The sequence below is a fragment of the Brachyhypopomus gauderio genome, chromosome 2 (genome assembly GCF_052324685.1).
Source record: "Brachyhypopomus gauderio isolate BG-103 chromosome 2, BGAUD_0.2, whole genome shotgun sequence".
NCBI classification, from domain to species: domain Eukaryota; kingdom Metazoa; phylum Chordata; class Actinopteri; order Gymnotiformes; family Hypopomidae; genus Brachyhypopomus; species Brachyhypopomus gauderio.
Genome location: NC_135212.1, coordinates 41,752,927 through 41,780,806, shown reverse-complemented (window position 1 = coordinate 41,780,806; position 27,880 = coordinate 41,752,927). Strand labels below are relative to the sequence as shown.

At 43.9% G+C, this 27,880-nt stretch overlaps 1 protein-coding gene across 2 annotated transcripts; it reads left to right on the top strand.

Annotated features, from left to right (window-relative positions):
- The first annotated feature begins 640 nt into the window (after positions 1 to 640).
- Positions 641 to 24,904, top strand: csnk1da (casein kinase 1, delta a). 2 transcript variants are annotated; one of them, XM_076996401.1, is made up of 10 exons: positions 641 to 1,146; positions 8,238 to 8,348; positions 14,673 to 14,821; positions 15,118 to 15,346; positions 15,487 to 15,657; positions 15,789 to 15,937; positions 16,060 to 16,228; positions 17,359 to 17,471; positions 18,213 to 18,281; positions 22,465 to 24,904. In XM_076996401.1, exons 1-9 carry the CDS (start codon positions 1,071 to 1,073, stop codon positions 18,243 to 18,245), a joined length of 1,200 nt encoding a protein of 399 aa, XP_076852516.1. In that variant the 5' UTR covers positions 641 to 1,070; the 3' UTR covers positions 18,246 to 18,281; positions 22,465 to 24,904. The 2 variants fall into 2 exon arrangements, with proteins under 2 accessions (XP_076852516.1, XP_076852509.1); XM_076996394.1 differs by lacking the exon at positions 18,213 to 18,281 and having other exon boundaries at positions 642 to 1,146.
- The last annotated feature ends 2,976 nt before the right edge of the window (positions 24,905 to 27,880 follow it).

Here is a 27,880-nt window from a genome sequence, read left to right as displayed (position 1 = left end):
TTATAACTAACCGTTTAGCATAACATACATTAGAGCGTTTGCTACCCTTTTGCTCATAATGTTTGGAACATATTAAAATGTATTATTATTCAACCATTTCCTCTGAGACAACTGGGATGTGCTGTTCTTTGTGACAGCTTAAACCAATAAAAATTCAGCTTCACATCCTGAATTTGCATGTTGAGCGGTTAAGGACATAGACACACCCTAGCAACATGTGAGGAGTAATATATCCTACAGTTCCCTGTAACCTGATCACGTTATTTAAACACAATAGGCCTATCAGCTATGATGTTTATGGGACTGCTTATATAATTCACCTGCTGTTCAGTTTGTGAATCAAATATTGTATTAAAATATATACGGTTTGTAAGGCTCAAAAATGAAAACATTGGAGTGTTTCATACAATGCAGCAGTTTAAAATATTGACTTATGTGGCAGGTCTACATACTCGGAACAATAGAAATATAACCAAGCCTTTTGTTGTTATTGTGCGAGCCTGCTCTAGGCCCCGCCTAACTAATCCCTTTATTTTAAAGACATCCACTCAAGGGCCGTGGTGTGCTGTTGCTACGGGAAGTGATGTCATCGCGTACGCCATATTATTCAACCGAGGACGTTCGTTACGTTGACCATAGACAGACTAGCAAACAGTAAACGGTACAACGAAGAGAAACGGGAGTCAGAAGGAGCAGTTTTTAAAAATCCGTCTTCATCCTTTTTTAAACTGTTGAATTTTAGATTAAAACCATCTAGAACATGCATTTCACACTCCAGACTTTATAATAAGCACAGTATTTTGGTAATATTACAGTCGGAATGTTAGAAAACAAATGGTGAAAACTGGGTAATTGTTGAGAGGAAATAGCTAGCTAGCTAGCGAGCTGTAAATCTGAAGACTGGCTTGGACACAGGAGAATAGACGGATACTGAACCTGCTCTGAAATTTTTATCTAATATTTTTAATTGTCCTGCATTTTTTTTATCGAAGTCAGTCTTCAGATATAAATATAAACCTGCTGTTCTGAGAGCTAGCCACATTGCTAGCTAGCTATAACTGTCATATACAATGGAACTGAGAGTGGGGAACCGATATAGGTTGGGAAGGAAAATTGGCTCTGGATCTTTTGGTGACATTTACTTGGGTGAGTACTTCACAACACTGGCCACATAATTTCACAGACAGTCACGGGTAAGTGCTTCTTAGGTCCTTGTAGCAGAGGTGTGTGTACTGATATATGGTCATTTGTAGCTTAGCTGTGTATGATCTGTACACCTGACTTGTTTTGTAAAAAAATTAAATTCTATTTACATGGAAAATAAAGAATCAACTATCTGAAGTTGCAGTGTGTGTAAAAACGTTGGTCGAGCTGGCTAACCAGTTCAGACTGACGTTCCTGCTTGTTTAGCTAACAAGGTAGGTAGCTAAGCTAATAGGTTATGCTAGCAGGCGAACCAAATTTGGCCCTTAGGCTAAAATTTATCGCCACAAACCCGTTGACAGTGAGTCGATTACATTTTTAAATCCACATAAGAGTCAGATAACTGCCACATTAATACCTCGGGATCTTCCCCGGTGTCTGACAAACAGGTTTATTATTGGCGTGAAACGCTTGTCCACAGTGGAGAAACGAGACCGTCAATTGCTTCATTCGTACGAATACGAAACTGACCACTCGGCTAAAATAGTTATCGTGTACGTTATGTAGGTGTGTGTTATGTGAGACGGAAAATTATACATTTTGTCGTTATGTGAACATTTATTGGGCAACGTGAGCAAGAACTTGGGAAGGAAGTACTGAAATTAATGCTCGGTCAGGCTGAGAGTTGAGTACTGTCATGGAAATTATGATTCAGTGCACTGTTGTGTATCGGGTTGAAAAGTGGTGTAAACAGATCTACTGTACTGCTTGAGTGTGAAATTATATAACTAAATACATATTTTTATGAGTAGTCATCTGTTTCTGCCATCTGTTGACCTGTGAGAGTGAAGGGGGTGAAATTCACCATTTTTTATCATTTCTGTAATGTAGTTTTTGGTCATGTATATAACCATCAACATGACATCTTGCACAGATAACTTTGAAGAACTATTTTAATAAACAGCGTTGCTCATTGGAAAGTGACATTGTCAGCCTGCATGTTTCATCCCTGTTGTTTATGTTGAATCATTTGTATGTGCATATTCGAGGTCGGCCAGGCTCAGGTTCCTGTCATGAGTTTTCTTCTGAGTGCCAGTTTCAGTGTTTTGTTGTTGTTAAACACACACTGATGCCATTACATAAGCTATTGTCCTTGATGGCCTTACGTGCATAACTAAATAGTAAGAAAGTGCAACACTCCCTAGTATGTTCAGTATGGTTCCTGGAGCCATATGTGTTGAGGTAATTGCAGACACATGTGCGGTGTTTAATACGAGATGATCGCTGCTGCAGGACAGCAGGGAGTTGATTCACAGTGCTCCCTACGTCCTCCCAGCCTCCCCTTGAGCCACTCCAGAAACACCATGAACACTTAAGTGCCATGGGTCTTGAGGGCCGCCCTATAAGGCTGCAGGCTGCACGGTCATGAGATTGCTCGGTGCTGTATGCTAGCTCATTGAAAACAAACTTGCAAACTTATAAACTTGGACACGACCCATCCATGACTATTATGGTGAGATCTTAACGCCTGTGCTTGGCTTAGCCTCACGGGATTATGGATCTCGTCCGTGCTGCGGTGTCAGAACTTAGCGTTGGTACAGTCCAAGTTCGTGAATTGCAAAGTGGCAAAATGTTATGTAACAGGGACAATTCAGTGGACCTGCTGGAAACGAGTCCATCTGCTTATGATGTGGTCTTAAGACTCTGTGCACCCCCCTCCACACCTGTGACCTCAAGCCTGATTATCTACTGTTGGGGCAAATGTTTGTTTATTTATTTATTGTTTATCAAGTGGTCTTTAAACCTTAAAAGAAAAATTAAAAACAAACAAAAGAACCCTGTAGGATTCCCTGCGTGGTACTAACTGGAACAAGGACGTTCTATTCTCAAAGCACGAGACAGTTAAACTCAGGAAAACTCAATGTGTCATGAATTTTTCTGCGGCCCAGCCAGTGTAGTTAGTTAGTGTGAGACTTCAACCATGGCTTCCTCCTTTTGCTTGTAACATGTATGATGTCATTGTTGACTCTTAAAGCTTTGCTTATTATACATGTCTCACATGGTGTAAAACAGGCCTAATTGGTTTTATTCACCATGTGTCATTAATCACCCTCCCTGTTGGTGTGACCTTCCTGTGGGGAAAAAAAACCCAGTATGCTTTACGTGTTCACTCATATCCCAGTTCCTGCTTCCGCTCCTCTAATTCCCAGGGGATTCTTCCCCGCCAGCCCCCTCATACAAATTACAATGAGATGAAATTTGAATCGGTAGCGCAAATGTCCTTTGCAAAAATTAGTCAGGCAGAGAGGCAGAGGGTCTTATGACATGGATCTGAGCATGTGCAGGTGCATGAGGGCTGTGCGGATGGTTCATTCTTTAGGCAGACTTCACCCCCATGTTCCCAATGGAGGTTCTTGCCCTGTGGTGAGGGAGTGTCTCTCTTTGGTTTTGGGGGTGGGGGGCAGTGCCAGCTGCTTCGAGGTTGGGAAGTCTGAGCATGTTAATCTGGTAAGACTGTTACAGGCTATCTGGTGTATTCAAAAAGTGTATTAATACTTTTTAATAAGAATTTTAATGAATAAACCATGTATGATCTGAAAATGTTAACGTGAAGTTGTGGGTTAACCTACAAAACATTCTTTCCTTGATAAGGTGAAAATAGAGAACAGTTTATGCTTTTAACATCTTCCTTGGGCTCACTGTTGATGTTGAATAATCTGAATGCACAAATTCGAGTTGAGCAAGCTTGGGTTGCTGTTGTGTAACAGGAACATGTCTGAACATGCTCGGTGCACTGTCAGCTCTGCAAGAGGAACATGTAGAGTGGGTCTAGACCAGATCTAAATTCCAGTAAAGCTATCAGCTGTCTTTCAAACTCTGATGGTTATTCAGAAGAAGAACGTAATGTGTTTAGAGTTCTGTGATTAGGTAATGATGGAAACTGTTTTCTTTATCAGTACTTCCTCAGTCCCTCCAGATCACTCTGACATGAGAATCTTTCAGGTAATTCCAGATTCTCAAACATGCTATGGTAGGCAATCATGAGGGCGTGTGTGTGGATGGGGGGGCTTTGTCTGATGTGATTAGGCTGGTCCTTGGTCTAGACGTGCTCTATGTAAATGTGCCGATAAACTCGGGCCTACTTGAAGTGGCTCAGGCTTAGTTTTGCTCTCCTCTCCAGGAGGTATCTGTGGGAGGAGCAGAAGGAAAGTGCTGGCTCCACCCGTGTGTGACGTGGGAGGCTCGCGGTGTTCTCCCGCCACGTCACCCGGCCTTTTCCAAACAATGGACTGTTCAATTTAGATGGAAATGGGGGTGGTGTGACTGCACCAGCATAGCGGTGTCACACTGTCATCATGCATTACGTTTTAGCAGTCGACAGACACTCTGGTCCAGTGCAACTTCAATATTCACCTACATGGTGGTACATACACACACTGGAAATCAAACCCATGACACTGATGTTATTAGCACAGTGCTGTAGTCTTGTGCATTGGAGGCCTTTATGCCAAGGGCTGTTTTGAACCATACCAGTCTCATGGCACAGGTGCTCATTGTTGATTGGGTTCATTAACTGGTACGTTTTGAAATGTCCTGGTATTTTTGTGTCTCATTTTGTGTCTCGTGGTGTGCTTTGATGTGCAATATCAGGGTAAATACAGTGGTACTTGGGGCCAGTCATGAAGGAATTTGTTTTTAAATGTAATGTTTAGTTTTCTAAAGTCAAATGTTAATTCCATCCACAGGCAGTAACTAATAAAGAAAATCAGAGGTCTTTGCTAGAGCAAGGAAAGACTCTTTTACAGACAGCCGATAGTTACAGCGAACTTATCCATGTAGTGTAGCGTCTCCTCAACTCAACAAACTCAGAAATATATATATATCCATGTTGTGGATAAGGTTAGTATATATTTGGGTTTGTTGGTTTGAGTTCTCGTAAGAACACACTCTGCAAGTAACACAGGTTGTTTTGTGGTGAGAAATGGTCCAGAAAGATTTGGGTTCATGACCTTGTGTTCTGGCTGCTGGTTTACACTGGAGAGTATCTGCACAGCAACATTGCACTGTGCACCACATTACTATTACAGCACTGCTGTTGACTTGAGCTGCACTGCACAAACAGTGCTGGATGTGCAGGTCATACTGTGCATATGGCGCTTGTTTAGTGAATGGGCCTTGTTGAATTATAATGTTGTTTCAAATGTGTGGTGTATCCCCGTGTAAAGGGATGCTGGTAATGTGGACTGTGGCTCTGGATGAAGTGGTGTTTACCACAGGGATTGGGGCAGAGGCGAGCGTGTGTGCGCCCACGCACTCATCGTCAGCGCTTACATAACAGTCCCTCTCCGCCTTGGCTGTTTATCCTTTTGCGTTTTAGAGGGAGGACCAGCAGAATCTCTTCTTTCACAATCCCTCTGTTCTACACATGTTCTGAAAAACAACGCAAACGTACAACTCCCTTTCCAAAACCAACGACCCAGCACCTCGTATTCCCGCCGTATTGTGTTCTTATGTGGTGTGAAAATTCTGTAAAGTCAGGATTTGACGTGTGCCGTACGTGGTGGAAGATCCCTCAGTTGTATCAGAAAATCGCAGAAAAACATCATTCACTTATCAAAACGTTGCTGGGTTTTACCAGGTCTAGTTTCGGCAAATTTTCTGATGTACATACTTTGTCTTTTTCTCTCTAACATTAGTCTTCAGTTGGCATTTACACACACGACCATCCTGGAAACATGCTGGAACATTAATGGGCACAACTGCATTTGTGAAAGGAGATTTAGCTAGATTTAGTAATGCTTAAGAAGAATGAATTGGAGTGCTCGCCTCCCCCTGGGCTTTATCTCTTGCCTCCAATGTGAGATTTGTGCTGGAAGTGGTACTGGGGCAAGGCTGGCCCTGCCTCCCCTGGGGTGAAGGAGTGGGCCAGGGCCATGTTCTCCACTTCAGCCCTGCTTGCTACAGCCTTGTGTGGCTGAATCCCCCAGACTTCCCCCACGGTCCTCCCGTTCATTCCGCCTTTGACGTCACATCCCCCCTGAGGTGTGCCGCGTACACTCGGTTCCCAAGAAAGCTGTTCCCGTGTTATTAGTGGGGCTGCTTCTTCTCCTTTTGGGCTTGGTGTGTAATTTGGTTCTGGAGCGGTGTCATGTTGTGCTTTGAGCCGGTTCAGCCAGAGCTGTTCTCAGTGTGCTGCTTCTCCCTGCTGGGATGTTCACTGTGGCCAAATGGTTGACAGGAGGTGGTGGTGTAGACTGATCTTTCTGTAAGCTGTAGTTGAGTTAGGCAGTATGTCCTAAATATCATATTTTATAAAATCTGGCATTATTGTTTAAAAAAAAAAACATCCATGATGTAAGCATAGTTTTACAGAACAAAGCACATATTAGCATGTTTGGTGGTGTTCCAGGGGAGAATACGAATGTGTATATATAAGAGCTTTACCGTAACTGTGAAATGATTGAGTTTACTGTGATATTCAAAATTTTTCAATAATTAATTTTATGTCCGTGTGAAAATGTGTGGATATAAGAGTCTAAAAGGCATTGGTTCTTATTCCTGACTACTGTCCTATGACAGCATTTTAAAATGTACTTCATATTATCACAGTGAGAGAATTTCAATGCGGAGTCCTAAGTCCGCTGACTGTGTTATACGTATTACAGTGCAGTGTTGATGTTTAGAGGTGTAACGGTGCAGTGTTGATGTTGTGTAACTAGGCCTGTCACGATAACAAAATTTTCAGAACGATATATTGTCCCAGAAATTATTGCGATAAACGATAATTGTCATCTAAAAGTGCCATTATAGATTTTTTTCTTGCTTCTGGGCTCCCCAAAGGAGCTTTAAGACAATATGCCACAATAATATTATAGTAGCATAATAATACAATTACACCAGTGTGTAGTAATGTAATGTATTGTAAAGCTCATGTTTGCGGTCATATTTGAGCTTGACCACATGTAGTAGCAGAGTAAAATGAGATTTCTTTAATCTCCTTCAGAATGCCATCTTTCACTTCATTATATAAGGTTGGAATGGCAGTTTGGGAGATATAGGTTTTCTTTGGCAGTTCATACTGCTTGTCAAATCTTTGCAGCATGTTTAAAAATGTTTTCTTTTCGGCCGTATTTAATTGCAGCATCTCTTTGGCTATATAGCGAGTTAAGCCTGGTTTAAACTTGACGCGGCGCGTGGGTCCGCGCGGCGAAAATGACGTAATCGCTGTTGCATCAAATTATTTAATGGTGGTTTATTTTCAAAACGCCCAATCTTAACGTCTTCACGTTCTCTCGTTTCGTCCTGGAATTACAAGAGGCTCGTATTTGTTAACGTAATACAAGAGAACTGTTCAGTCAGACAGATATTTGTTATGAAACGAACAAATTCCAGCACTTTTCAAACCTGAAACACAAAGCAACATTAATTTTCGTCAGGTAAATGTTCCTTCCCCTGTTTTTGAAGGGTATTTCTTTAAACTACCACATATCGTTTCGAACAACACTGCACAGAATGTGACGCGGAAAGTATGAACGCTTCCGCTGTTCGCGGAGGTTTGCGCGAGGTGTGCGGAGTCACGCGCTACGGTCACTATAATAAACAACCATTAAATAATGTGATAAAAAGCGAATTATTTTGAGTCCTGTTAGCCTCGAATACGTTCGCGAGTTAACACATCTCCATCTGTGTGTGGAGGCACTGTTTATTGATGCATATGCTCTCTGTGTACTGCATTCATTTCCTAACCGGTAGATGTCGCTCTCTGTCCACAGATTCGTCTTCACTTAAGGGGGGAGGGGGTGCGAGCGAGCAGCACTGCGTGTCTTTCTGAAATCTAACGTAGTTGCGGTTTATTCTCATGTAAACAAATTTGCGCGGAAACCCAATGGCCAATTATCGACATCAGCAATGTAATTATCGCGACAGGCCTATGTGTAACAGTTGTGTTGATGTTTAGAGGTGTAATGGTGCTCTGTCTCCTAAATTTTGCTCCATCCTCTGACAGTGGTTTGGTTTTCTCCGTTTCTGCCCATGTTTCTTTTGTGAGCAGGCTTGTTTCCTGTGTGTTTGACCCATTTCTTCCTGTTTCTCAGGCACAGACATCTCTGTTGGGGAAGAGGTAGCCATCAAGTTGGAATGTGTGAAAACCAAGCACCCTCAACTTCACATAGAGAGCAAGATCTACAAGATGATGCAAGGAGGAGGTATGTTCCCTGACGTCCCAGCATGCACTGCTGCTTCCTGCTGGCTAGTTCCTGGAGCACAAGTTTTGGAGTTTACCATTGCATTCCTTTCAGTATTTATGCTTTATTAGGAATATTACTGGAAGCTCCATATAATTGGTCATGTTGGTGTGGGTCATCTAATGCAAAGCAAGACTAGACTCCAAAGTCAAATAGATGGCTGAATTGAACGTGGTAGTGGTAAAACACTGCTACTTTGGATTGGCATGTTCTTTTTTCACAGATTCACTGGTTCTTGGCTTTGTTAGCCATCTGGTCACTTTAAGGACGTTTGAATGATTGATTTCTCTGGTGTAACAAGGTTTACTTAAATTCAGAATAATTGACTTGATCCAGGATGTTGCTTTTGAAGTGAGATTAGCGGCACCCAATGACTTGGAAATGGGGGATTGCCTGAGCCTGGAGTTAAAGATGTTGAGAGAGGGGTGTGGGCTCTTTTAAATCAATACACACTGCTTCCATGAATAGCTGTTCTTACTCCTGTGTGTTGAATTACACTGGCTAGTGTTCTGATGTTTGTCAGTCAGCCGTATCTGTTTAACTCTAAAAGAAGCGTTTGTCAGGCTGACTGGCTTGCCGACGGCGACCCCTCTGTTCTTGTCATGAGTCAGCACGCCACAGTTGTCCGAGCGTGTGATGGTTCACGTTTGAACGCACGCACGTCCCCCAGCTGCTCCTCCACACTTAGCGCTCCATATTCAGAACTGTGACAGTCCCACTGATGGTGCTGGTGTGGGTGCTGCTGCTGCCCCACGTGCTCTTGGAAACGCTCCTCACGTTCCCCCGTTATATGAAGCTGCTTTTGATCAAACCAGTGTGTGCTCGTTTGTGAGGATTAGAGTCTGTGAAGTGCCAATATTTTTGGTTTAGCCCAAACCATTATAATCATGATTTTAAAGTATGACTGCCAGCAATTCTAAATTATCATTATCATCATTTCCAAAAAAAGACAAAAATACTTTGATCTTGTCTTGACACACAGGGTTGGGCTTTCTGAAGGTGGATGGGCTCACACAGAGACTCCATGACTTCTTGAGCCCCGGGTTTCTACTCATTATTATATACTATTTTAGGGCTGCACGATTAATCGTATTTTTATCGTTATCGCGATGTGAAGTTTCACGATAAACACATCGAAAGAGCCACGATAACTCCTTGAATAACAGCAAACTCAAATTGCGTTATCCTCGTCCAGCAATAGAGGGAGCTATTCGCGCTGCAGACTATGATCACGTGACATAAGTAGGCAAGAGGCAGAGTGAGGCAGAGTTGCCAGGTTCACGGTTTTCACGCCAAATTGGGGTTGTTTGAAAATCCAGCCGCGGGTAAAAATTCTGGGGCCGCGGGGTGCGGTTTTTTGGGCTACTTTTGAGTTGGGCTACTGCGGAAGCCCCCCGCCGACAACTTACACTCGCTGATTTTGTGCGGAAAACTTTTGTAGGACCTGGCAACCCTGGAGTGGGGTGAACACGCTCATCAGACACGCGATTTGGTTTAAGCCTGGTTTACACTTGATGCGGCGCGAGGGTCCGGGAGGCGAAAATAACGTAATCGCGGTGGCTTCGCCCGTGTGCAATTGCCTCGCGTGCTGTCGATTCACGAGGTCGTGCACCTCTGGAATTTTGTAAGTTCGCGCGCGCCGCGTCTCGACGCAATGAGAACAGTCATGTTTGCAGGGTTCATACACCTATACAAGGTGGAATTCAAGCACTTGTACGTCACTTTCAAGGTCCATTTCAATAATTCCCAGCACGTTATTGAATTAAATATTTATACATATACTCTAAATCAGGGGTGCTCATTACGTCGATCGCGATCGACCGGTCGATCGCGAAGGACGTGTCGGTCGATCGCGAAGGAATGTGCGTACATCGCGTCACATAAAATAGTAGTAGATGAATCGCACATCTGCACTGATGGTTGTATTTTGATTGACATTCACGGTAGCCAATCTGCAATCCACTCAACAAATTACGTTCGCCACCCCCCCCCCCCCCGCTCAACAAATTACGTTCGCTGCCACCCCGGTAGATCTTTCTGACTTGGTCATCCTATAAGTAGCTCGCAAGCTGAAAACTGTGGGCACCCCTGCTCTAAATGATTCGAAATAATTCGCTTTTTATCACATTATTTAATGGATATTTATTTTCAAAACGCCCAATCTTAACGTCTTCACGTTCTCTCATGTTTCGTCCTGGAATTACAAGAGGCTTGTATTTGTTAACGTAATACAAGAGAATTGTTCAGTCAGACAGATATTTGTTGTGAAACGAAGTAGTTACAATTTCAAGCCTTTTCAAATACTTTAGCCTAAATTCCAGCACTTTTCAAACCTGAAACACAAAGCAACATTAAAATTGGTCAGGTAAAAGTTCATTCCCCTGTATTTGAGGGGTGTTTTTTTATACTACTAGGCCTACATATCATTTCGGACAACACTGCAAAGAATGTGACACGGCAAGATTAAACGCTTCCGCCGTTCGCGGAGGTTAACGAGGTGTGCGGAGTCGCTCACTCGTGAAAGTATAAACCTAGATTGAATCTATTGTTGAATAAACCTGCAAAATATTTGGAATTATTCTGGATTCATTACACAGTAAAAAACAAAACAAATTAACGTGCTGCTGTTCAGAGAGACACTACATTTCTGTATCTTAATCTTAATTTATCGTGGTTCACATCGATATCGGGATATCCAACAATGTTATCGCACATCGCAATTCTAGTCCATATCGTGCACCCCTATACTATTTCATAAATCAGCTACTTGAATATGAATGAGGTTCCTGAAGGTTACATTTCTTTAGTTAGCTGGTGCATTTATTGTAATTGGGTAAATGCATGCTGTTCACTAGAGGCATGGCATGCCTCCAGTAGTTTTGTGTGTGTGTCCCTGTCCCTGCAGTGTTCATTCTGTTTTGCACCGTGAACCCCACAGTAACAGCATGACTGTACATGCACAACGTTCACACACTGTGCAATGGCATTCTCTCTCTCCCCCTGCCCTCTATCCCACCCTCTCTCTCTCTCTCTCTCTCCCCCGCCCTCTATCCCACCCTCTCTCTGTCTCCCCCTACTTCTCTCTCTCTCTCTCTCTCTCTCCGCCCTCTATCCCACCCTCTCTCTGTCTCCCCCTACCTCTCTCTCTCTCTCTCTCTCTCTCTCTCGGGGTGTGAGGCCAGATGGTGTGTGGTGGGGGAGGGCCAGGTCCTCAGTTTTCCTTCTCCTCCTCCTCCTCCCTAACTGCATCTCCTCTACTACTCAGCCTTATTCAGCAAAGGATGAATACTGCCTTTACACCATCACACTGTGTGTGTGTGTGTGTGTGTGTGTGTGTGTGTGTGTGTGTGTGTGTGTGTGTGTGTGTGTGTGTGTGTGTGTGTGTGTGTGTGAGAAAGAACATCACCTGAGGCACAATAAGTAACTGATCTTATTAGTCAGTGTCATCTCAGTGTAGATTCCACTCACTCACCTATGCTCGTACACACATTCAGTTCCAGGCACCTTCCTTTACATGCGTTCATTCATTTAAAACCACTCAGGATTAGAGTCATGTCCAGATCAGGCTGGCTTGCATAGCGTGTGGGGGGGGATATATTTACCCTTCTGAGCGTGCTCAGAAATAGCTGACCTGGAAGATGTGTGCTGCAGAAATGCTGAGCAGTGAAAGGTCTGTGATATAGAAGGCAATGGATATAGGCAGTATACACACACACACACACACACACACACACCAGGGCAGTTGGCAGAGACCATAGCCCTCCTGAGATGTGATGGGCATTCCGTTTGTGGTCGTCTCCCCGAATAAGTTCAGTGTGAGGCTCCAAATTTGGGCGGAAGTACCTGCATCACCAGACCCCCAGAATATCTGTTTCAGTACAGTTCTGTTCCCAGTGTTCCAGGTTTCTTGGATGTCTTTTTTGGCAAGAAACAAGCGACAATATATTGGGTCTAATCAGGTAGTTGTAATTTCCCAAACGTACAGCAGCTGTGAAAGGGTTGGGTGTTTTTCAAGAGAACAATTAGAAGGGGAAGTTATTTTTTGCTAACATGGGAGAGATGTTCACCTAGAAGCACTTTTCCCCGGTGTGGGACTAATAAAGACCTGTCTTGTCTTGAGCCGGTGTTGATGAGGCAGTGTTCTCGTTCAGGGTGGGCACTAGTGTTGAGTGAGTGAATTGTAGAATTGAGACACACATTGCGATTTTCACATGTAATGAATTTGCCTATTTTAAACATGTCATTGATCAATCCAGAAACTGAATTTGTTCTTTTAGCAACTGCACTTATTATAAATCCCATCATGCTTCTCTCTTTGTGCAAACACGTGCACGTACGTCGCTGTGTGCATGTGTTAGCTAGTCGCATGGGAGTAATGTTGGAGACTCACTTCAGGCAAGCCAATAATGCTGAAAAAAACCCCAATCCAAAGCCCATTTTAAGCGGCGCAATAAGTGGGTGTGCTTTAAGACTTCACACTGACTCACCAGGTTGGTGAATGGTAAAAACCTGAACTGTGATTCACGGTGACACCAGGAATGGGAATGAGGTCTACGCTAGCCTACTCCCATGGGAACCCTAGCTAATAAAGTATCTGGTCAGTAACCCTTACAACTCAGTAAGGGTGACTATGACATGGTTCAATCTAAAACCACTTCTGTTTCCTCTGAAAAGTTCCCAAAAAAAATAAAAAAAAACCGTTGTGGAGGGTTGTTTTAATGCTCCTGAGTGAAATATAGTACAGACTAACTATTTTCGTTTATTTGCCTTGATTGCAATATATAGTGAGTGCTTAATTTTGAGCCATTTCTGGTTATAGATTGCCGTTTTTCCACATTTGGCCAACAGCAAAACTAGGCCAAGAGAATTAGTTTTTGTTTGCTGTGAGCGTTCATGTGGCAGCAATATTGTGCTGGTGGAACAAGGTTACAGTGATTACTGTAGGAGCGGCGTACTCATGAGGTGCCATGACATGGTACCATATCTGCCATGAAATGGGCTTATTGCAACAGTCGTGCCACAACTGTAGCACAGTCATTTTCAGGAATCCAGCCCATAGCATTTCTTAATTTTTAAGATAGAAACTTAACGTTTAGTTGATGATGCATATCTACAGTTAATCTTCAGCTGGAGAAGGAAAACTACAAACGAGAAAAGAGAATTGAATGAGGGGGTGATTAAAGAACTGATGTCATAGGGCCTCAGCTTGGAGTCCTTGGAATTGGTTTTTTGTATTCTCTTGTATTATAGTAATGTTTGACATGTTAGCAGAACAACATGCTACCCCAATTTTCTAGCAACTAGAAGAGAGTGCAAAATTTAAATTCTCTGAAAAACATCCCAAGACCCTTCAGTTAATATTGATCACTAACCAGAAAGACAAGGACTGTGTCAGCATTGTATGACATCAGCCTTTATATATTTTCTTGCCAAAATAGGACTATTTGTTCTCTCTGGAGGTCCAGCAGATATTTAATCCACAATACAGTTTAGTCATGTGGCTATCGGATACCTTCATGTTTGGTGCATGTGTGTGATGGCATACGCAGATAACTGCAGTTAATCTGCAGTTTGGCACTGCTGCACTGTTCTCTGTACGTTCGCACGTGTCTTATGTGTAACGACTGTATCAAGTGGCCTGTTGCGGCCTGAACCATGGGTGATGGGGTAAAGGGAGGAGCCTGTAGTGCAGGATGGAAGGTTTTACGAGTGATCTGATTGGTTTTCTGCCCTCCTGTTGAGGGGCCCTTCATCCTTCACCCCCCTGTCTCATGCAAGGTTATCTCACAGATGTGTTTTATAGCCACAGTCTTGGCTGTCTCGCTGGCGTGGCTCAACCAAGCGCAGCTGTTTCTGTGATCCGGACCGCCGTGCGCTGGTTTATCACGCTGCCGCCTGGACTGACCCAAATGCCCCCCCCCTCTCCACCTGGGGAATATTAACTGTGGTGAGGGTCACCTTCAGTGTCTGGCAGCCTCGAAACACAAACCGACAAGACTCGTCTCTGGTCATTGATTTCTTGGATGGATATGTAGAAAATGTTGCTATTCATCTGGCACAGTCGCATAGTCAGGGAGGTGCACCTGGAGGTGATTTCAACAGAGTTGTTTGGTTTTGCTGTAGTGGTGTGGCAATAGCAGGTGTGCATTTTGATACATAACATTGTCAAGTCATGAAATGATGCACGTCTGACCGGACCATTAGTTTTCTTTAATTATTTGTCAGTGCTTCTGAGGTCGATATGGTTTTCAGTGTGTGCTGTGGGTTTTTTCCACCCTGTTCCAGTTGGCATTCCGACGATCAAGTGGTGTGGTGCGGAGGGCGACTATAACGTGATGGTGATGGAACTGCTGGGCCCCAGTCTGGAAGATCTCTTCAACTTCTGCTCTCGCAAATTCAGCCTGAAGACGGTTCTCCTGCTGGCCGACCAGATGGTGGGTGTGCAGAGTTTCTCTCTGTCTGCGCGTGTTAATTACAGACAGCGTCTGCTCCTGGGTTAGCGATTAAAGAAGCCAGTATTACAGGATCAGATCTGAGCTGTTTTACATGGCCACCCTGGGTCCTCTTTCACCTGTGGCCTGCTGGTGTGTTCAGTGCCAGCGCACATGTCCCTGTCAAAAGCCTTCTTGTTCTGTCTGAGTCATTCACTTGGTTGTTTTGCATTGCTGATTTGACATCATGACTGATGTCTGTCTCTGTTTTTCCTCGTCAACCTGTTCTCTGTCCCCAGATCAGTCGCATCGAGTACATCCACTCCAAGAACTTCATCCACCGTGACGTGAAGCCAGACAACTTCCTGATGGGTCTGGGGAAGAAAGGCAACCTGGTCTACATCATCGACTTTGGCCTGGCTAAGAAGTACAGAGACGCACGCACACATCAGCACATCCCCTACCGCGAGAACAAGAACCTGACGGGAACCGCCCGCTACGCCTCTATCAACACACACCTGGGCATAGGTACATACACACACACACCATCTGCATACAGTTACCCACTATACAGGTTCATTTTTGTTTTGACAGTGAATCTGGTTCACTAGACCTATTTTAAGTGTGACCTGATGTGATTTTTCCACCTTGGCCTGTTGTACCCACAGAGCAGTCCAGGAGAGACGACCTGGAGTCTCTGGGCTACGTGCTCATGTACTTCAACCTGGGTTCTCTGCCCTGGCAAGGCCTCAAGGCCGCCACCAAGAGGCAGAAATATGAACGCATCAGTGAGAAGAAGATGTCCACACCCATCGAAGTCCTCTGCAAAGGATACCCATGTAAGCTTTGCCTTCTGCTTCATGTGCTCTTGTGTTTTAGAGTGATTTTAAGGTCCAACAGCCCACATGAGAATCTCAGCCCCACGACAAACCCCATGCTTACTCTCTTCCACGTTTCCTGTCTCTTGCAGCTGAGTTTGCAACGTACCTCAATTTCTGTCGCTCCTTGCGTTTCGATGACAAGCCTGACTACTCGTATCTGAGACAGCTTTTCAGGAACCTCTTCCACAGACAGGGCTTTTCCTACGACTACGTCTTCGACTGGAACATGTTGAAATTCGTGAGTGTCCGCGATGCGAGGTAGCCGATAACGGTCTCGGCCTTACACTAGTGGATGAGTCGGGTTGGCTGGCACCGGGTGGGGCTACGTGTGGTGACCACGTGACGCGTCTCGTCATTCAGGGTGCGAACCGGGCGGCGGAGGACGCGGAGAGGGAGAGGAGGGACCGCGAGGACAGACTGAGGCACGGCAGGAACCCGGCCGCTAGGGGCATGCCCACCGCCTCCAGCAGACCCAGAGCAGCGCAGGATGTAGCTCCGCCCACACCTCTCACACCAACCTCTCACACAGGTGACTGTGCCCACACAAGACGTGCGCGCACTTCAAACCTCAGGTGAAAACTGCACTGTCCACGCTCCCCAACACAGCACAAGTACGTTCAGGCAACATCCCCCTTGTATAGTAATTGCCTGTACAGATCAGCCTTGATTTCAACCTTTGTAGCGAAACTGATAATCCGCTTAGAAATCACCAGTCAGCAAAAATATCCACATAGCACAGGAGATATGACTCTCACACACGAACACACACAAGACTGCACGTGTGCCCACACACACACACACACGGGTCCAGAACATCTCCCACCAGCAGCTGGAGCTGGGAGATAACGGTGTGTTGTTGTGGTCCAACACTGGTGCTCAGCTTTCGTACTTCAGGCCTTTTTTCTGGAGCGTGTGAAAGTGGAGTCTGTTTTCACTGGTTCAGGTTGGCATGGTTATTGCGGCTTTGGCGATGACATTTGCAGTGTTCAGAAGCTGTCGCCTGCTCCAGGCTGTTTTTAGCAAGTTTGTGTTCTTGATTGAGAGGAAGTGGTAAAGTAGTCATTCAGTTTCCCACTATACGGGAAGTCATATGACATCGAGTGTCGTGTTCACAGATGAACACAGCCATTTTCCCCCCCCGATGGTAGTGAAGGCAGGAGGTACCGAATCTGATATTCTCACTAGATTTTGCAGCAGTTTTTAATTTTTAATGACATCCCAGTCCTCCATGGGAATTTGGTGTGGAGGTGTGAGTGGGTAAATGTGATTGGGCACATTGAACAGGTAGCAATGCTGCTCTTTAAACACACCAACTTGCTTAAATGAAGGTGCCATTACTCAAAAGGAACAAACTGTTATGATGGTCTTTGCCAGAAAAGGCACTGCTGCTTCCACTGTGGTGCTGTGATGCGAGTACCGCAGTGCCTGTCTTGCTGCAAGGTGCTTACACCCACTCACTGGAGATGTGCTGGTTCAAACAATGAAACCACCTCCACCTGCAGTAGGCTTGGCACAGGAAAGGGAAGAACCCTTTCTGGTCAAATGTAATGGGTAAAGGAGGAAAATCATAGGTCAACAGATTTTATTTTGTTACCCTAAGTTCTTGTCTGTGCACACGGCTGTTCCTGTTTTTCTTGACGTGCTGGCTGGTTTTGTCAGGAATGGAGCGTGAGAGGAAGGTCAGCATGAGATTACACCGCGGTGCTCCAGTCAACATCTCCTCTTCTGACCTGACCGGCCGGCAGGACACCTCACGGATGTCCACCTCACAGGTAATGAGCCCCGCTCTTAACGAGCACTCCTCATTAAGACCTTTCCTTTATATATACATTAACTAGGACCTTCAGAGGCTTTGGTGATGTCTTCATCAGTGCTGTGTGCTGAAGTGCTGAAGCCGTCCGGCTATAACTGTGGCCACGAGTCTTGGAGCTCTTCCCATGGCTTCCTCTCCCTGTATGAGAGCAAGTGGTGGAAAGCCAGACCAGGGGGGGTGTGGGTGGGTGGGTGTGTGTGTCTACTGCGGTTGGCATGGAGAAGCTTGACTAGCCTTCAGGCTTCAGTAGCTGGTAAACATTCTACGTTCAAATAAGTCAACGGCTTATATGGCTTATAAACTGCACGGTGGTGAGTCACATTGAGGGCCTTCAAAAGTGAAGTCCTTTACCCCAGAACACATTCCCTTCGATCACCACAGCAAGTTAAAGCCTTGGTACTTTATTAGGTCATGTGCTTTTTACCGTGTTCACTTTTACCGTGGATATGTCCAGAATAGTTGTTGGCACAAATTGGTGGTTGCATCAGTGGTGTAAATTTCAAACCTAGATTTATAGAAAAATGAAACGTGCGTACCTGCAGTGTAGCCTATTGTATCAAAGGTAATGTGCTCCGACACCAAAAGAAATCCCAGTTCACCTCTGAGTACACTGTTAGTGTTACTACTTGGAGCGCTGTAATGTGTCTTCCAGGTTTACCTTCTTTTCTTCACTTATAAATGTCTCCCCATCCCACCCCAGAGCAGCATTCCCTTCGATCACCACGGCAAGTAACTGCACGCCACGCTCTCCTCTGAGAGACGGCACCTGGTGAGTGACAGCAGGACGCCCTGCCTGCACCTTCCTGTGCACGGCTGAAGAGAAATTAAAAACCAAACAAACCCTTGTCTACCTCATTCTCCTACCTCACACTGTCCTACCTCACACCGCCCTACCTCATTACTCCTGTTGCCCTTCCTGCTGCTTTCTTTGCCAGAGGCTTCAGGGTGTGCCCTAACCGAATCTGTCTCTTATAAAACATTTAAATGCAGACACGGATCAAGATTCAAGCCAAGGACATTTCCTAATGTTCAGATTCAGTCTGTAACTTTGTGGTTACTCTGAATAGGCTATGCCAGTGCTAATGTCCACCTGGGCTACTTTATACATGACTCCCTGTCCCAATGGTTCTGCTGGGAATTAAAACAGTGTGCGTGAACAAAATAAAATGATTAGCATTACCACATGCCCACTGTTACTGCCCAGAGATTGACCATGTGGGGCTGGTGGGCTACCTGTATCCACTTTTGACTGCATTAAAGCTCCATGTGAACTGCGTGTTAAGATATATTTAGCCCCTATGCAGCTGTGCTAATACAGACACACTATGGGGCATAAGGGGATTTGTGCCGGGGGCGGAGTCTTGAGTCCTAACAGGCACAGGAGCTGTGCCCTCCGCCCTCATCACAGAGCTGTCTGCAGTAAGTTGGCGGTCTGACTTCCAGTCTCGGTTGTTTCTCCCCTGCTGGGGACGGGATTAGAGGTTTAGATGCAAACTAAGTGTGTCCATAGTGATGTAAATGTGTCCGTCCTGTAGGCGAGGTCTCGGGGAGCTGACCATATGTCCGCTCCACAGGCTGCCGACTAGAACTGGGCCAGATTAGCGCTGTACACTTCACACGCGCACACACACACACACACACACACACACACACACACACACACACACGTATGTTACAGGAGGCGTCACTGGATCAGCCTGTGCAAAAGAAGCTGCTCTGTCCCATCAGCCATTCCATGTTCATCAAACGATGATGAGGTCGATCTTTGTCACATTGAATTACGTGTGCTATGAAGAGCGTGGGAAACGAATATTAATCCGTGTGCTGTTTGCATTTTGTCCTTACATGGAGAAATGCCCCCCTCCCTCCATCTGCCTGCGTGTGTCTTCCAGTAATACTGTACATACACTGCCAGGACAGTCTGCCTTGAGCCCCCGTCACATATTACACCGCCGCTTTACTAAGGAGCTCAAACAAGTTCAATCAGACACGTTCCTAGAGGCCAAAGTATTTCCTTATTAATATTACCATTTTTGTTTTTCCCCTAACCAAACGAAGCACGTTTCATATGCTTCATATGAACTCTGTGTGTGAGGCTTTCTGGTTTAGCTAGAAGTTATTGGTTCTTGGCTATGTCACTGACTGCCCTGGGAACTGATCTAGAATCAGCCAGTTTGTACAGGTTTTTTGCTCCGGCTTTACATTGGAGTGCGTCCTGCGCACTGACATGCCGTTAATCTTCAACAGTTTGATGCTAAACAGAGCTGTAGAGTTCCAGTAAAAAAAAAAGTCCTCTCTGAATCTGAAATGAAGGTTCCTCTGATGTGAAAGGAAATATCTGGGATGGTGTGTGGGAACAGCCCGTATATGGTCTCAGACGCTTGGCCTACAGACGGTAGATCCATCAGCTCCCTGCTCAACTCCTCTTGCTTTCTCTAATGTGGAATATTAGTAATTTACACATCACAGGCGGGGTTGTTGGTGTTCTCCACAATAAAGCCAAATCAACAGCAACACCCCAGTAAGGCAAACATTCTCCTGTCATGATTTATCCGTGCCTACTCCTGGGCCCTGCTGAACAAAGCAGCTTTTAAGATGTTTGTCTAGAGTCACCTGTTTTGAATTTACATATAAACGATGTCCAATCAGATATACAGAAGAGTGTTCAGTAAAGAACTAAGCTTCATCTGTCCCAATAAAACATCCCCGTAGTTGATCAGAAAGCCTTTCAGACCCTGTGTGTGTGTGTGTGTGTGTGTTTTGCATGCTTTGCCTATCCCTCTGTAGCTGGGTGTGCTTGGGTGTGAATGCCTCTGTCACTCTCTTCTTCCTTAAGTTCATTCAGGGACACTGTGGACGAGCCTGTGAGTGAGGGACATGTCCTCAGGTTGTCCTCAGCTTCGCCTCAGCCCTCAGCTCATTGCTTACCTGTGTGAATATTGCTCACCTGTGGACTATACAGGGTGTCCACCTGCGTCTGCCTGTTCTCACCTGCTCCTTTCTTTGCTACCTGCTCTCGGTTTTACACAAGTATGATGTTAATGTGATATGTTATTCAGGCTTTTGGGGGAGAGCGGGGATGACATTTTAAGCAGTTTAAGACGAACATGACGTTTTGTTCGTTTTTGTCAAGTTGCGGCTTTTTACATTTCCTTCTGCTTCACTTTGTTGTTCTTTGTTTTTGTTCTGTTTTTCACCACGTTTCTTTTCTCCTGTACCATAGCAAGCTGTTGTTTTCTCTGCACTGGCAGAGATGGATTACTGCTGCCCTCTAGAGGAGAGCACCCTCGTGATTGGCTGGATGCTGCACTCCTGGTCCTCCTGGGCATTGTGTTGTCTCAGAGCGGCATGAAAACTGCTGCCCTTTTCCCTCCAGCTTGTGGTCATCGCTTGTTGTTTTTTGTCATTTAACACAAAAAAATCCACAGAGAGGCCGTTTAGAAAGCCGTCGAGTTGAAAAATATTCTTCTTGCTTTTGTGTCCTGTATTTTATACTTCTATAAAAGTGGGTGAATATGTAATCTGTCTTCCATATTCATGAGCAAGGTTATGGGGGAGGTGCTTGTAGTGCAGCCCCCCCCAGCAATTCATTATAATATATATTCATACACGCATCCACACACTTAATTACGCTGCTCATAAATGAGCTCATTAAATGCCAGGTCACTGTTCATATGCCCTTATGGCAATTCACCCTTTGTGGAGTAATATTGATTGGCTCATTTTTTCAGAAGGTGGTATTTTGAAACTACAGTGTTCTGCCCCTAGAGCTCGGAGTCTTTGCTTATGGACAATTCTGTGAGCCTTGTATGCACTATAAAAAAGCCTCTGGACTGTAGTGAGTGATGAACCAGTTCAGATGCTGTAGGTTTCCAATTCATTTGGCTCATGGCCCTGCACCTCGTGTTACTAATGGAACAATTAGCACCATCAACGACAGGGAGAGTAGAATCGGGTGTTCCTGTTCATTTCCACACCTGTAGCTGTCGTGGCTTGTTTGGTGAGCTCGACCCACAGTTCATTGAAGTACAGGAACAAGTCGATGGTTTCTGGGTGTGACCGTTTTCAGCCTGGTTAGACAGATATTTGGTACATACAGAGCTGTGAGATTGTGGCAGGCTCAGTCCAGTCTATACCTTTACTTCCCAACCTCTATCTGTGAGCCCTGTCCCACCAATGAGGAACTGAAACCGTTGCAGTTCACGCTTCTAAGAGAAGCAGTCGTGCTTGCACCAGCTTTTGCACCGCACCCAAGAGGGCGTCATCAGCTCAGGGTGTGGCACAGCACACGGCTAAACAGTAGCGGCAAGATGGTGGAACACAAATGACCTGTGAGCATTTGTGCTGCTGTTACAGATGTTTACATCCACAAAACAAGGATGGACCAACAATGCTGCTGTGAACACTGAATTTCCCCAGTGTGGGACCTATAAAGGGTTATCTTATGAAGATGGAAAATAATAAATCACATTCACATGTTATTCATTATGTTATAATCCTAACAGCATTAATGGCCTCTGTGGCCTCTGCTGGTGTGGTACCCAGCATGCTATGGAACACAACTATAATGCACTAGCAAATTATTTACATGTTATTTACAGCTTGACACACTCCAGCATGCTGTCATGGTCTGCTGAAGAACCTACTATTACTTGGTTCCAGATGGGAACTAACTTTGTGTTTCAGAACCTGTTTATTTTTGGTGGAAACATGAGAAACAAAATTGGATTGCACAAACCGGGATGGTTCCAGTTCCTCATTGGTGCAAAATGGTTGTGTGTGAAACCCTTATCTGCTGTTCTAGTTGCTGGTGATTTAAATAGATCACTTGAAGTGATGACACTCTACCCCCAACCACTGTGGATGCCTGGCTGGGCGTTTTAAGGGAGGTTTGCGTGTGAAGGGTGGTGTAGTGTCTGTTTCTGACTCCATGTTCTTCTGTGTCATGGTAGGCTCTTTCCCGTGTAACCCCCAGCGGACTGCAGTCTGCTGTACCTCGATGATTCCTGCACATGCCACCAGGGGGCAGACCATCAGCGGCCCTGTTCTGCACCAGGACTTCTCCAGCATCTGCAAATCAAAGCCACACAGAGACTTTATTTCTTTTTTCCAATGCAACGGAGTCGAGTAACACAAACTTGTTGCTGAGGGAGACTTGCACACAGACAAATACACACACACACTTTCTCTCGCATCGGTCTCTCACATGTGCTCATGTGAACACGTTCTGACCCAGCCACCGGCACACACTCCACAATTAAAAAAAAATTAATTAAAAAAAGTAAAAAACAGTTGTAGCACACTGTGCTCTTTAACATTGCTGTGTAAGAAGGCCTCTGATGAAATGGGCGTTGCAGATTGGGGTGGGTGTGGCCAGTGGCCTGTCCTGCCTTCCTCTGTCTTGTGCGGTGGGAGTAGTGGACTCTCCTCCTGTTGTCCTGAAGCCCTTGTAAGCAGAGTGTCCCTTGTTCCACAACCCCAGTTCAACCATCATGACACTCTTGCTCACCTGTTGCAAAAAAATAAATAAATAAATAAAAAACCCAGAAAAAAGGAAATAGCAGCTTGAAATGGAGCTGTACTAATAGCCATTGATCTTGTGCTTCTTTAACTTTTGTGGACTTTTTATTTTATTTTAATTTTTTTGTGTAACATATTTAACTCTGATTTCACTGGCTGCAGTCTGTTGCAGGTTTATTTTTGCTTTGAACTGCATTTAAGTATTGAAATTGGGACTTTAAATGTCTACATTGGTGAGTGGGTAGAAGATTTTGTTTTTTTTTAATTAGTCAAACAAAACCTGTTTTAGTAGGTTGGGGATGTATGCTACAGACTTCGAATCGTTTGCAGGAAGGATTCTACCCATGTAATCCAAATCAGAAATTTGATTATTAAATTTTCGTTTTTATACTTCAAAGTCATCAAATGCATATCCATTATTTTATAGGAAGTGGTGGGGATCCTGAGTTGAGTGCTTGTCTTGAATGTGGAAGGGTTGTTCTTGATGAAATGGTGTAGTCCTGGTGTTTATGTAGTAAACCCAGCCTAGAGGCAACACGGCAAATAAAATATTTGGATAGTGGGTTGATAATACACCAATACCATCCTACCATCAGGCATTATGGGTGAGGTCTTGGGTTTTCCTGTGATGGATTTATTTGTGCCCGTCAGCCTGACTGACTGTCCACTTGCTTTTTTTGTTTTTTCTTTTTTTCTTTTCACTCCTTCAAGCGATGGAAAGCTAAATCGCATGTGTTGTGGAAATCTCTGCGTTACTGTTTGTTTTTAACTTGCAGCCAGTAATTGAAAGTCTCTCTAGACTAGATTCACAACACATTGGGCTGTATGGTAGATGGTTGAGTGTGGGATGCTCTTCTGTGTATGTGCAGTTATGCAAAGGTTTTTTTTTTGTTTGTGTTTTTTTTTTAATAGCATGTTGGGATTTTTGTTTACCTAAGCCAGAATGTTTGAACTGGTCTGTAATGTGTGAATCCTGGACACACGTGTTTAGCTGAGTTGCTTATATTTCTGTAATGGCCAGTTACACTGTGTGTGTGTGTGTGTGTGTGTGTGTCGTCTTGTTTCAGAGGTGAAGTTGGTATATGTGGTGATTTTTGCTCAAGTTCAGTTTGTGACATGAACACCAATCAGGACCCCTTAAGCCACGTCTACTCAACATTTCTTCTAGTTTTTTTTTCTTTGTTTTAGTTTGCAATTTATTTGACTTGCTGAGTGCTCCACAGGCTTTTAGAACCATTCCCCATGACCTTTGTCTCGGTTTGCTTTCTACAATTACTTGTGCTTCAACTCTTAGAAGTGACAGTCTCACTGCCTCACCGGATTATCCCAGTAGAGCATAGATGTTTGTGTAGTCAGGGGCGCGGGGAGTAGTGGTGATGAAACATTTCTTTTGTCATGTATATAGGATGTTTCTAGTGATGCCGAGGTACCATTTTTACATAACCCCTGTGTGTGTGTGTGTGTGTGTGTGTGTGTGTGTGTGTGTGTGTGTGTGTAGGGGGAAGAAGGTAGTGTGTAGAGGGATGAGAGGGACTTTGTTCCATTCTAGATTTGTTAAGTTAGTGTCTTCTCTCCTCCAGTGGTCTCAAGAGAAAAAGAAAAAAAAGAATGAAAAACCTCCCGTACTGGTGTCGTTTGCAGTGTCGGAGCGAACCCACTCGAGGAACATCCCATCATGGGTTTGTCTTTTTTCCTTTGCTGGTTCGTTTGAGACTGATTTGGCCAGACCTTCTGCATCACCTAATCACCACACTGTGCTGTATCAGATGGAATTATGGGAATCTTCCTGCTATGGAAGGTTTTTCTCCTCATTTGTATTGCCACTGTATTTGTGTATTTTAAATTGTGTAAATAAATTAATAAGTACTTGTATGTTCCACTAGTCAGACTTTTTTTTACCTTCTCCCCCAGATTCTTCTACTCACTGAGCCAGTGAAAGATTGGCCAGTATATACTCCATCAGCAGCTGCTGTTCACAGAGTGCCTGTTGGGCAACACTGTTGTCCAGTATTTGGAGCTGGTTGAGGAGACTTTGTGACTATTAGTATTTATAAATCACAATATCCAAATATAGTTGAACAGGAGAGTCTGGTGTAAAGAGTGATCAGTCTGTTGGAATTTATTGCAAAACAGCTATTTTAATATAATTTGTTGCAAATTATATACTCCCCAAGTTTTGTTTGTCAACAGCAGAACTCTGAGGTACATTCTAATAACTGAACATTTAAAAAATAAAATAAAATATAGCCGCAAGCGGCGATTGGCGGGTTCACACAAAAAAAGGCAAAAAAGCCCAAAGGGTCTTTTAGACAAACAAATTGGCCTCTTGGCCTCAATAGGCAAAAAGAAGCCCAATAGGTCCTTTAGACCCAAAAGTGAATAGAAGCTGTTTGAGTGGAAAAAATGCACAAGTAAATCAATGTGACAAAACATTCAATTCAACTGAGGCACTAAAGGCCCAAAAGGATCAAAATAATGTGTATTGGCAAAATGATTCAGATCACAGAACTAAATCACATGCTGAGGTCAGCTTTGTGTGCGTTTGTGTGGTGTTTCGTGTGAGCAATTGTTTTCAGTCAGTTTCGGTGTTTGGCCACTAGATGGAGCCCAAGTACTATCATACTGATATCTCATTAATCTCAGTAATGCAATGACATTTTGGTGAATTAAAAGGTTCATTTCTGGTCAGGCAGTGCACTTTTTGTTATGAGATGTAATTGCAATGTTATAGACCTCATTGATCTGAATCATACAAGCCCCATTACTTGTCTGTATTCTGCATAACAAGATTGCTGCGTGAGTTTTTATGATTTCTCAGGTTTTTGGGTACTGTAGCGCCTCCGACAGGCCAATTTGAACCACACTTGGCCTACCTCACAAGGACCTCAGTCTATAAAAGCCTTTCAAATTGGGAGTTGATGACTTACATGGTTTATGAGTTATAGCAATAAAGGTCATTTATGGCATGGCCAGAAGGATATAATGGAAAAATTGACCAATCAGACAAATAAAAATGCAACATTTTTTCCTTATTTAGTTAACTACAGTGTCTACAGATTATGCCTATGCCATTTTTGCCATCATTGGATCAAATTCCTAGGACTAGTTCTTAAAGAGCCATTTTCAAACAATTGATGAATGTGACAAAAGTATGCATTTTTTAATAGGACTTGTAATTGCAAAGTTGTCAGGTCTACTGCAAGGTATAAAAAGAAACAAGTTGCATGTTCCTAAGTGAAAATTTGGAGGAGTTATGCATGATTTTCACAAATAGCGCCACCTAGTGGCCAAATGTTTCAACACTGCACAGTATGACACATAGTCCTGGGATATGCACAGTGATGAGGTTTCATGTTGATTGGCCAATGGTAAGTCTGTCAAATGGCCAATTAATTCAAATAAAAATTAATTGGCTCATGGCGGCCATGTTTTTTGAGTGATGAGGTCATCATTGTGTGCCTTGATACCACTTGGGCCCCTGATGACGCCTGTAAAGTTTGGGCTTGATGTGACTAATGGTTTCTGAGAAACAAATTTCCCCATGTTATAGCGCCCCCTATTGGACAATCGTGGCCAGCTTTGACCTGTGACCTCTGAGTCATGTGCCCTAACAACTGATAAATTTTCATAAAGATAGGTCAAAGCATTGCTGAGATATAGCTGCTGAAGTCAATTTGGCCACGCCTCAGAGCTATTGATTGACATGTGACAACCAAACTGTATACCAATGTCAAAGTTTTGTTGATGTTCCTTGATAATGAGATTCTTGTGAATATTTTGACACCAAGATTGTGGTGATCAGATGAAAAACCAGGGACTAGTATGAAAAAGTAGGTTTTGCATATTATGCAAATTAGCAAAAATCTAAGTAGGCGGAGCATAATGGTTCTTGAGGCTTTTTTGTTTGTCTGGAGCCAAGGAATGCACCTGAAGTGGAATTTTGTTTCTACGACCTACGGGGTGGGAGATATGAACCCAAACGCAAAATGCTGCGCTATAGCGCCACCATGAGGCCAATTTGGGTGTCTGTACTTAAGCACGGTCCCGCAAACAGACTACACCAGTCTGCCAAGTTTGGTCTCCCTGGGCCTTACGGTTTAGGCTGCAGTATGCGTTTTATGCGGAGAAAAATAATAAATATAGCCGCAAGCGGCGATTGGCGGGTTCACACAAAAAAAGGCACAAAAGCCCAAAGGGTCTTTTAGACCAACAAGTGATATGAAGCTACTTCAGTCCAAAAAATGGACAGATAAAGTAATTTGCAAAAAATTATTCAACTGGAGCAATAAAGGCCCAAAAGATCAAAACAAAATGTCATGGCAAAATGATTCAGATCATAGAAGTTAATCAAATGCTGTGATTAGCTTGGTATGTGTGTGTTTGTGTGTTTTTTCATGTATGCAGTAAGGGCTTCTTGAGGCTTTTTTGGTTGGCTTGAGCAAAGGAATACAGCTGAAGTAGAATTTTGTTTCTAGGCCATACAGTGTGGAAGATATTAAACAAAATGATTCAGACCATACAACTAAATCAAATGCTGAGATTAGGTTAAAAGCACTGACACACTGACCCAGGGGCCTAGTCAAATAAATATACCTTTGGCTGAATTTGTCAGAAGTTGTGAACATTGCAGCAGGAGAGCTCTTGTTAATGCCCCACATGTAAACACCACTCTTTAACCCTTTTCATTTAGCTGACTAAATCTGTCACATGTGAATCTCAAACAAACCAAAGAGTGATGGCTTACTATACAATAAAATAACACAAATATTCTTATCTTTGCCTGTTCATGATGTTCTCATCCCTACTCTGACATGTTCTCACTGTTGTGCCCATAGTAGGGAGGCCACT

Excerpts from the sequence above, each read along its gene's own strand:
- csnk1da (XM_076996394.1), top strand. The coding sequence starts at position 1,071 with ATGGAACTGAGAGTGGGGAACCGATATAGGTTGGGAAGGAAAATTGGC. Across the intron at positions 15,658-15,788 it reads CCTCTGCAAAGGATACCCAT|CTGAGTTTGCAACGTACCTC; the intron begins GTAAGCTTTGCC and ends TGTCTCTTGCAG. Across the intron at positions 15,938-16,059 it reads ACTGGAACATGTTGAAATTC|GGTGCGAACCGGGCGGCGGA; the intron begins GTGAGTGTCCGC and ends CTCGTCATTCAG.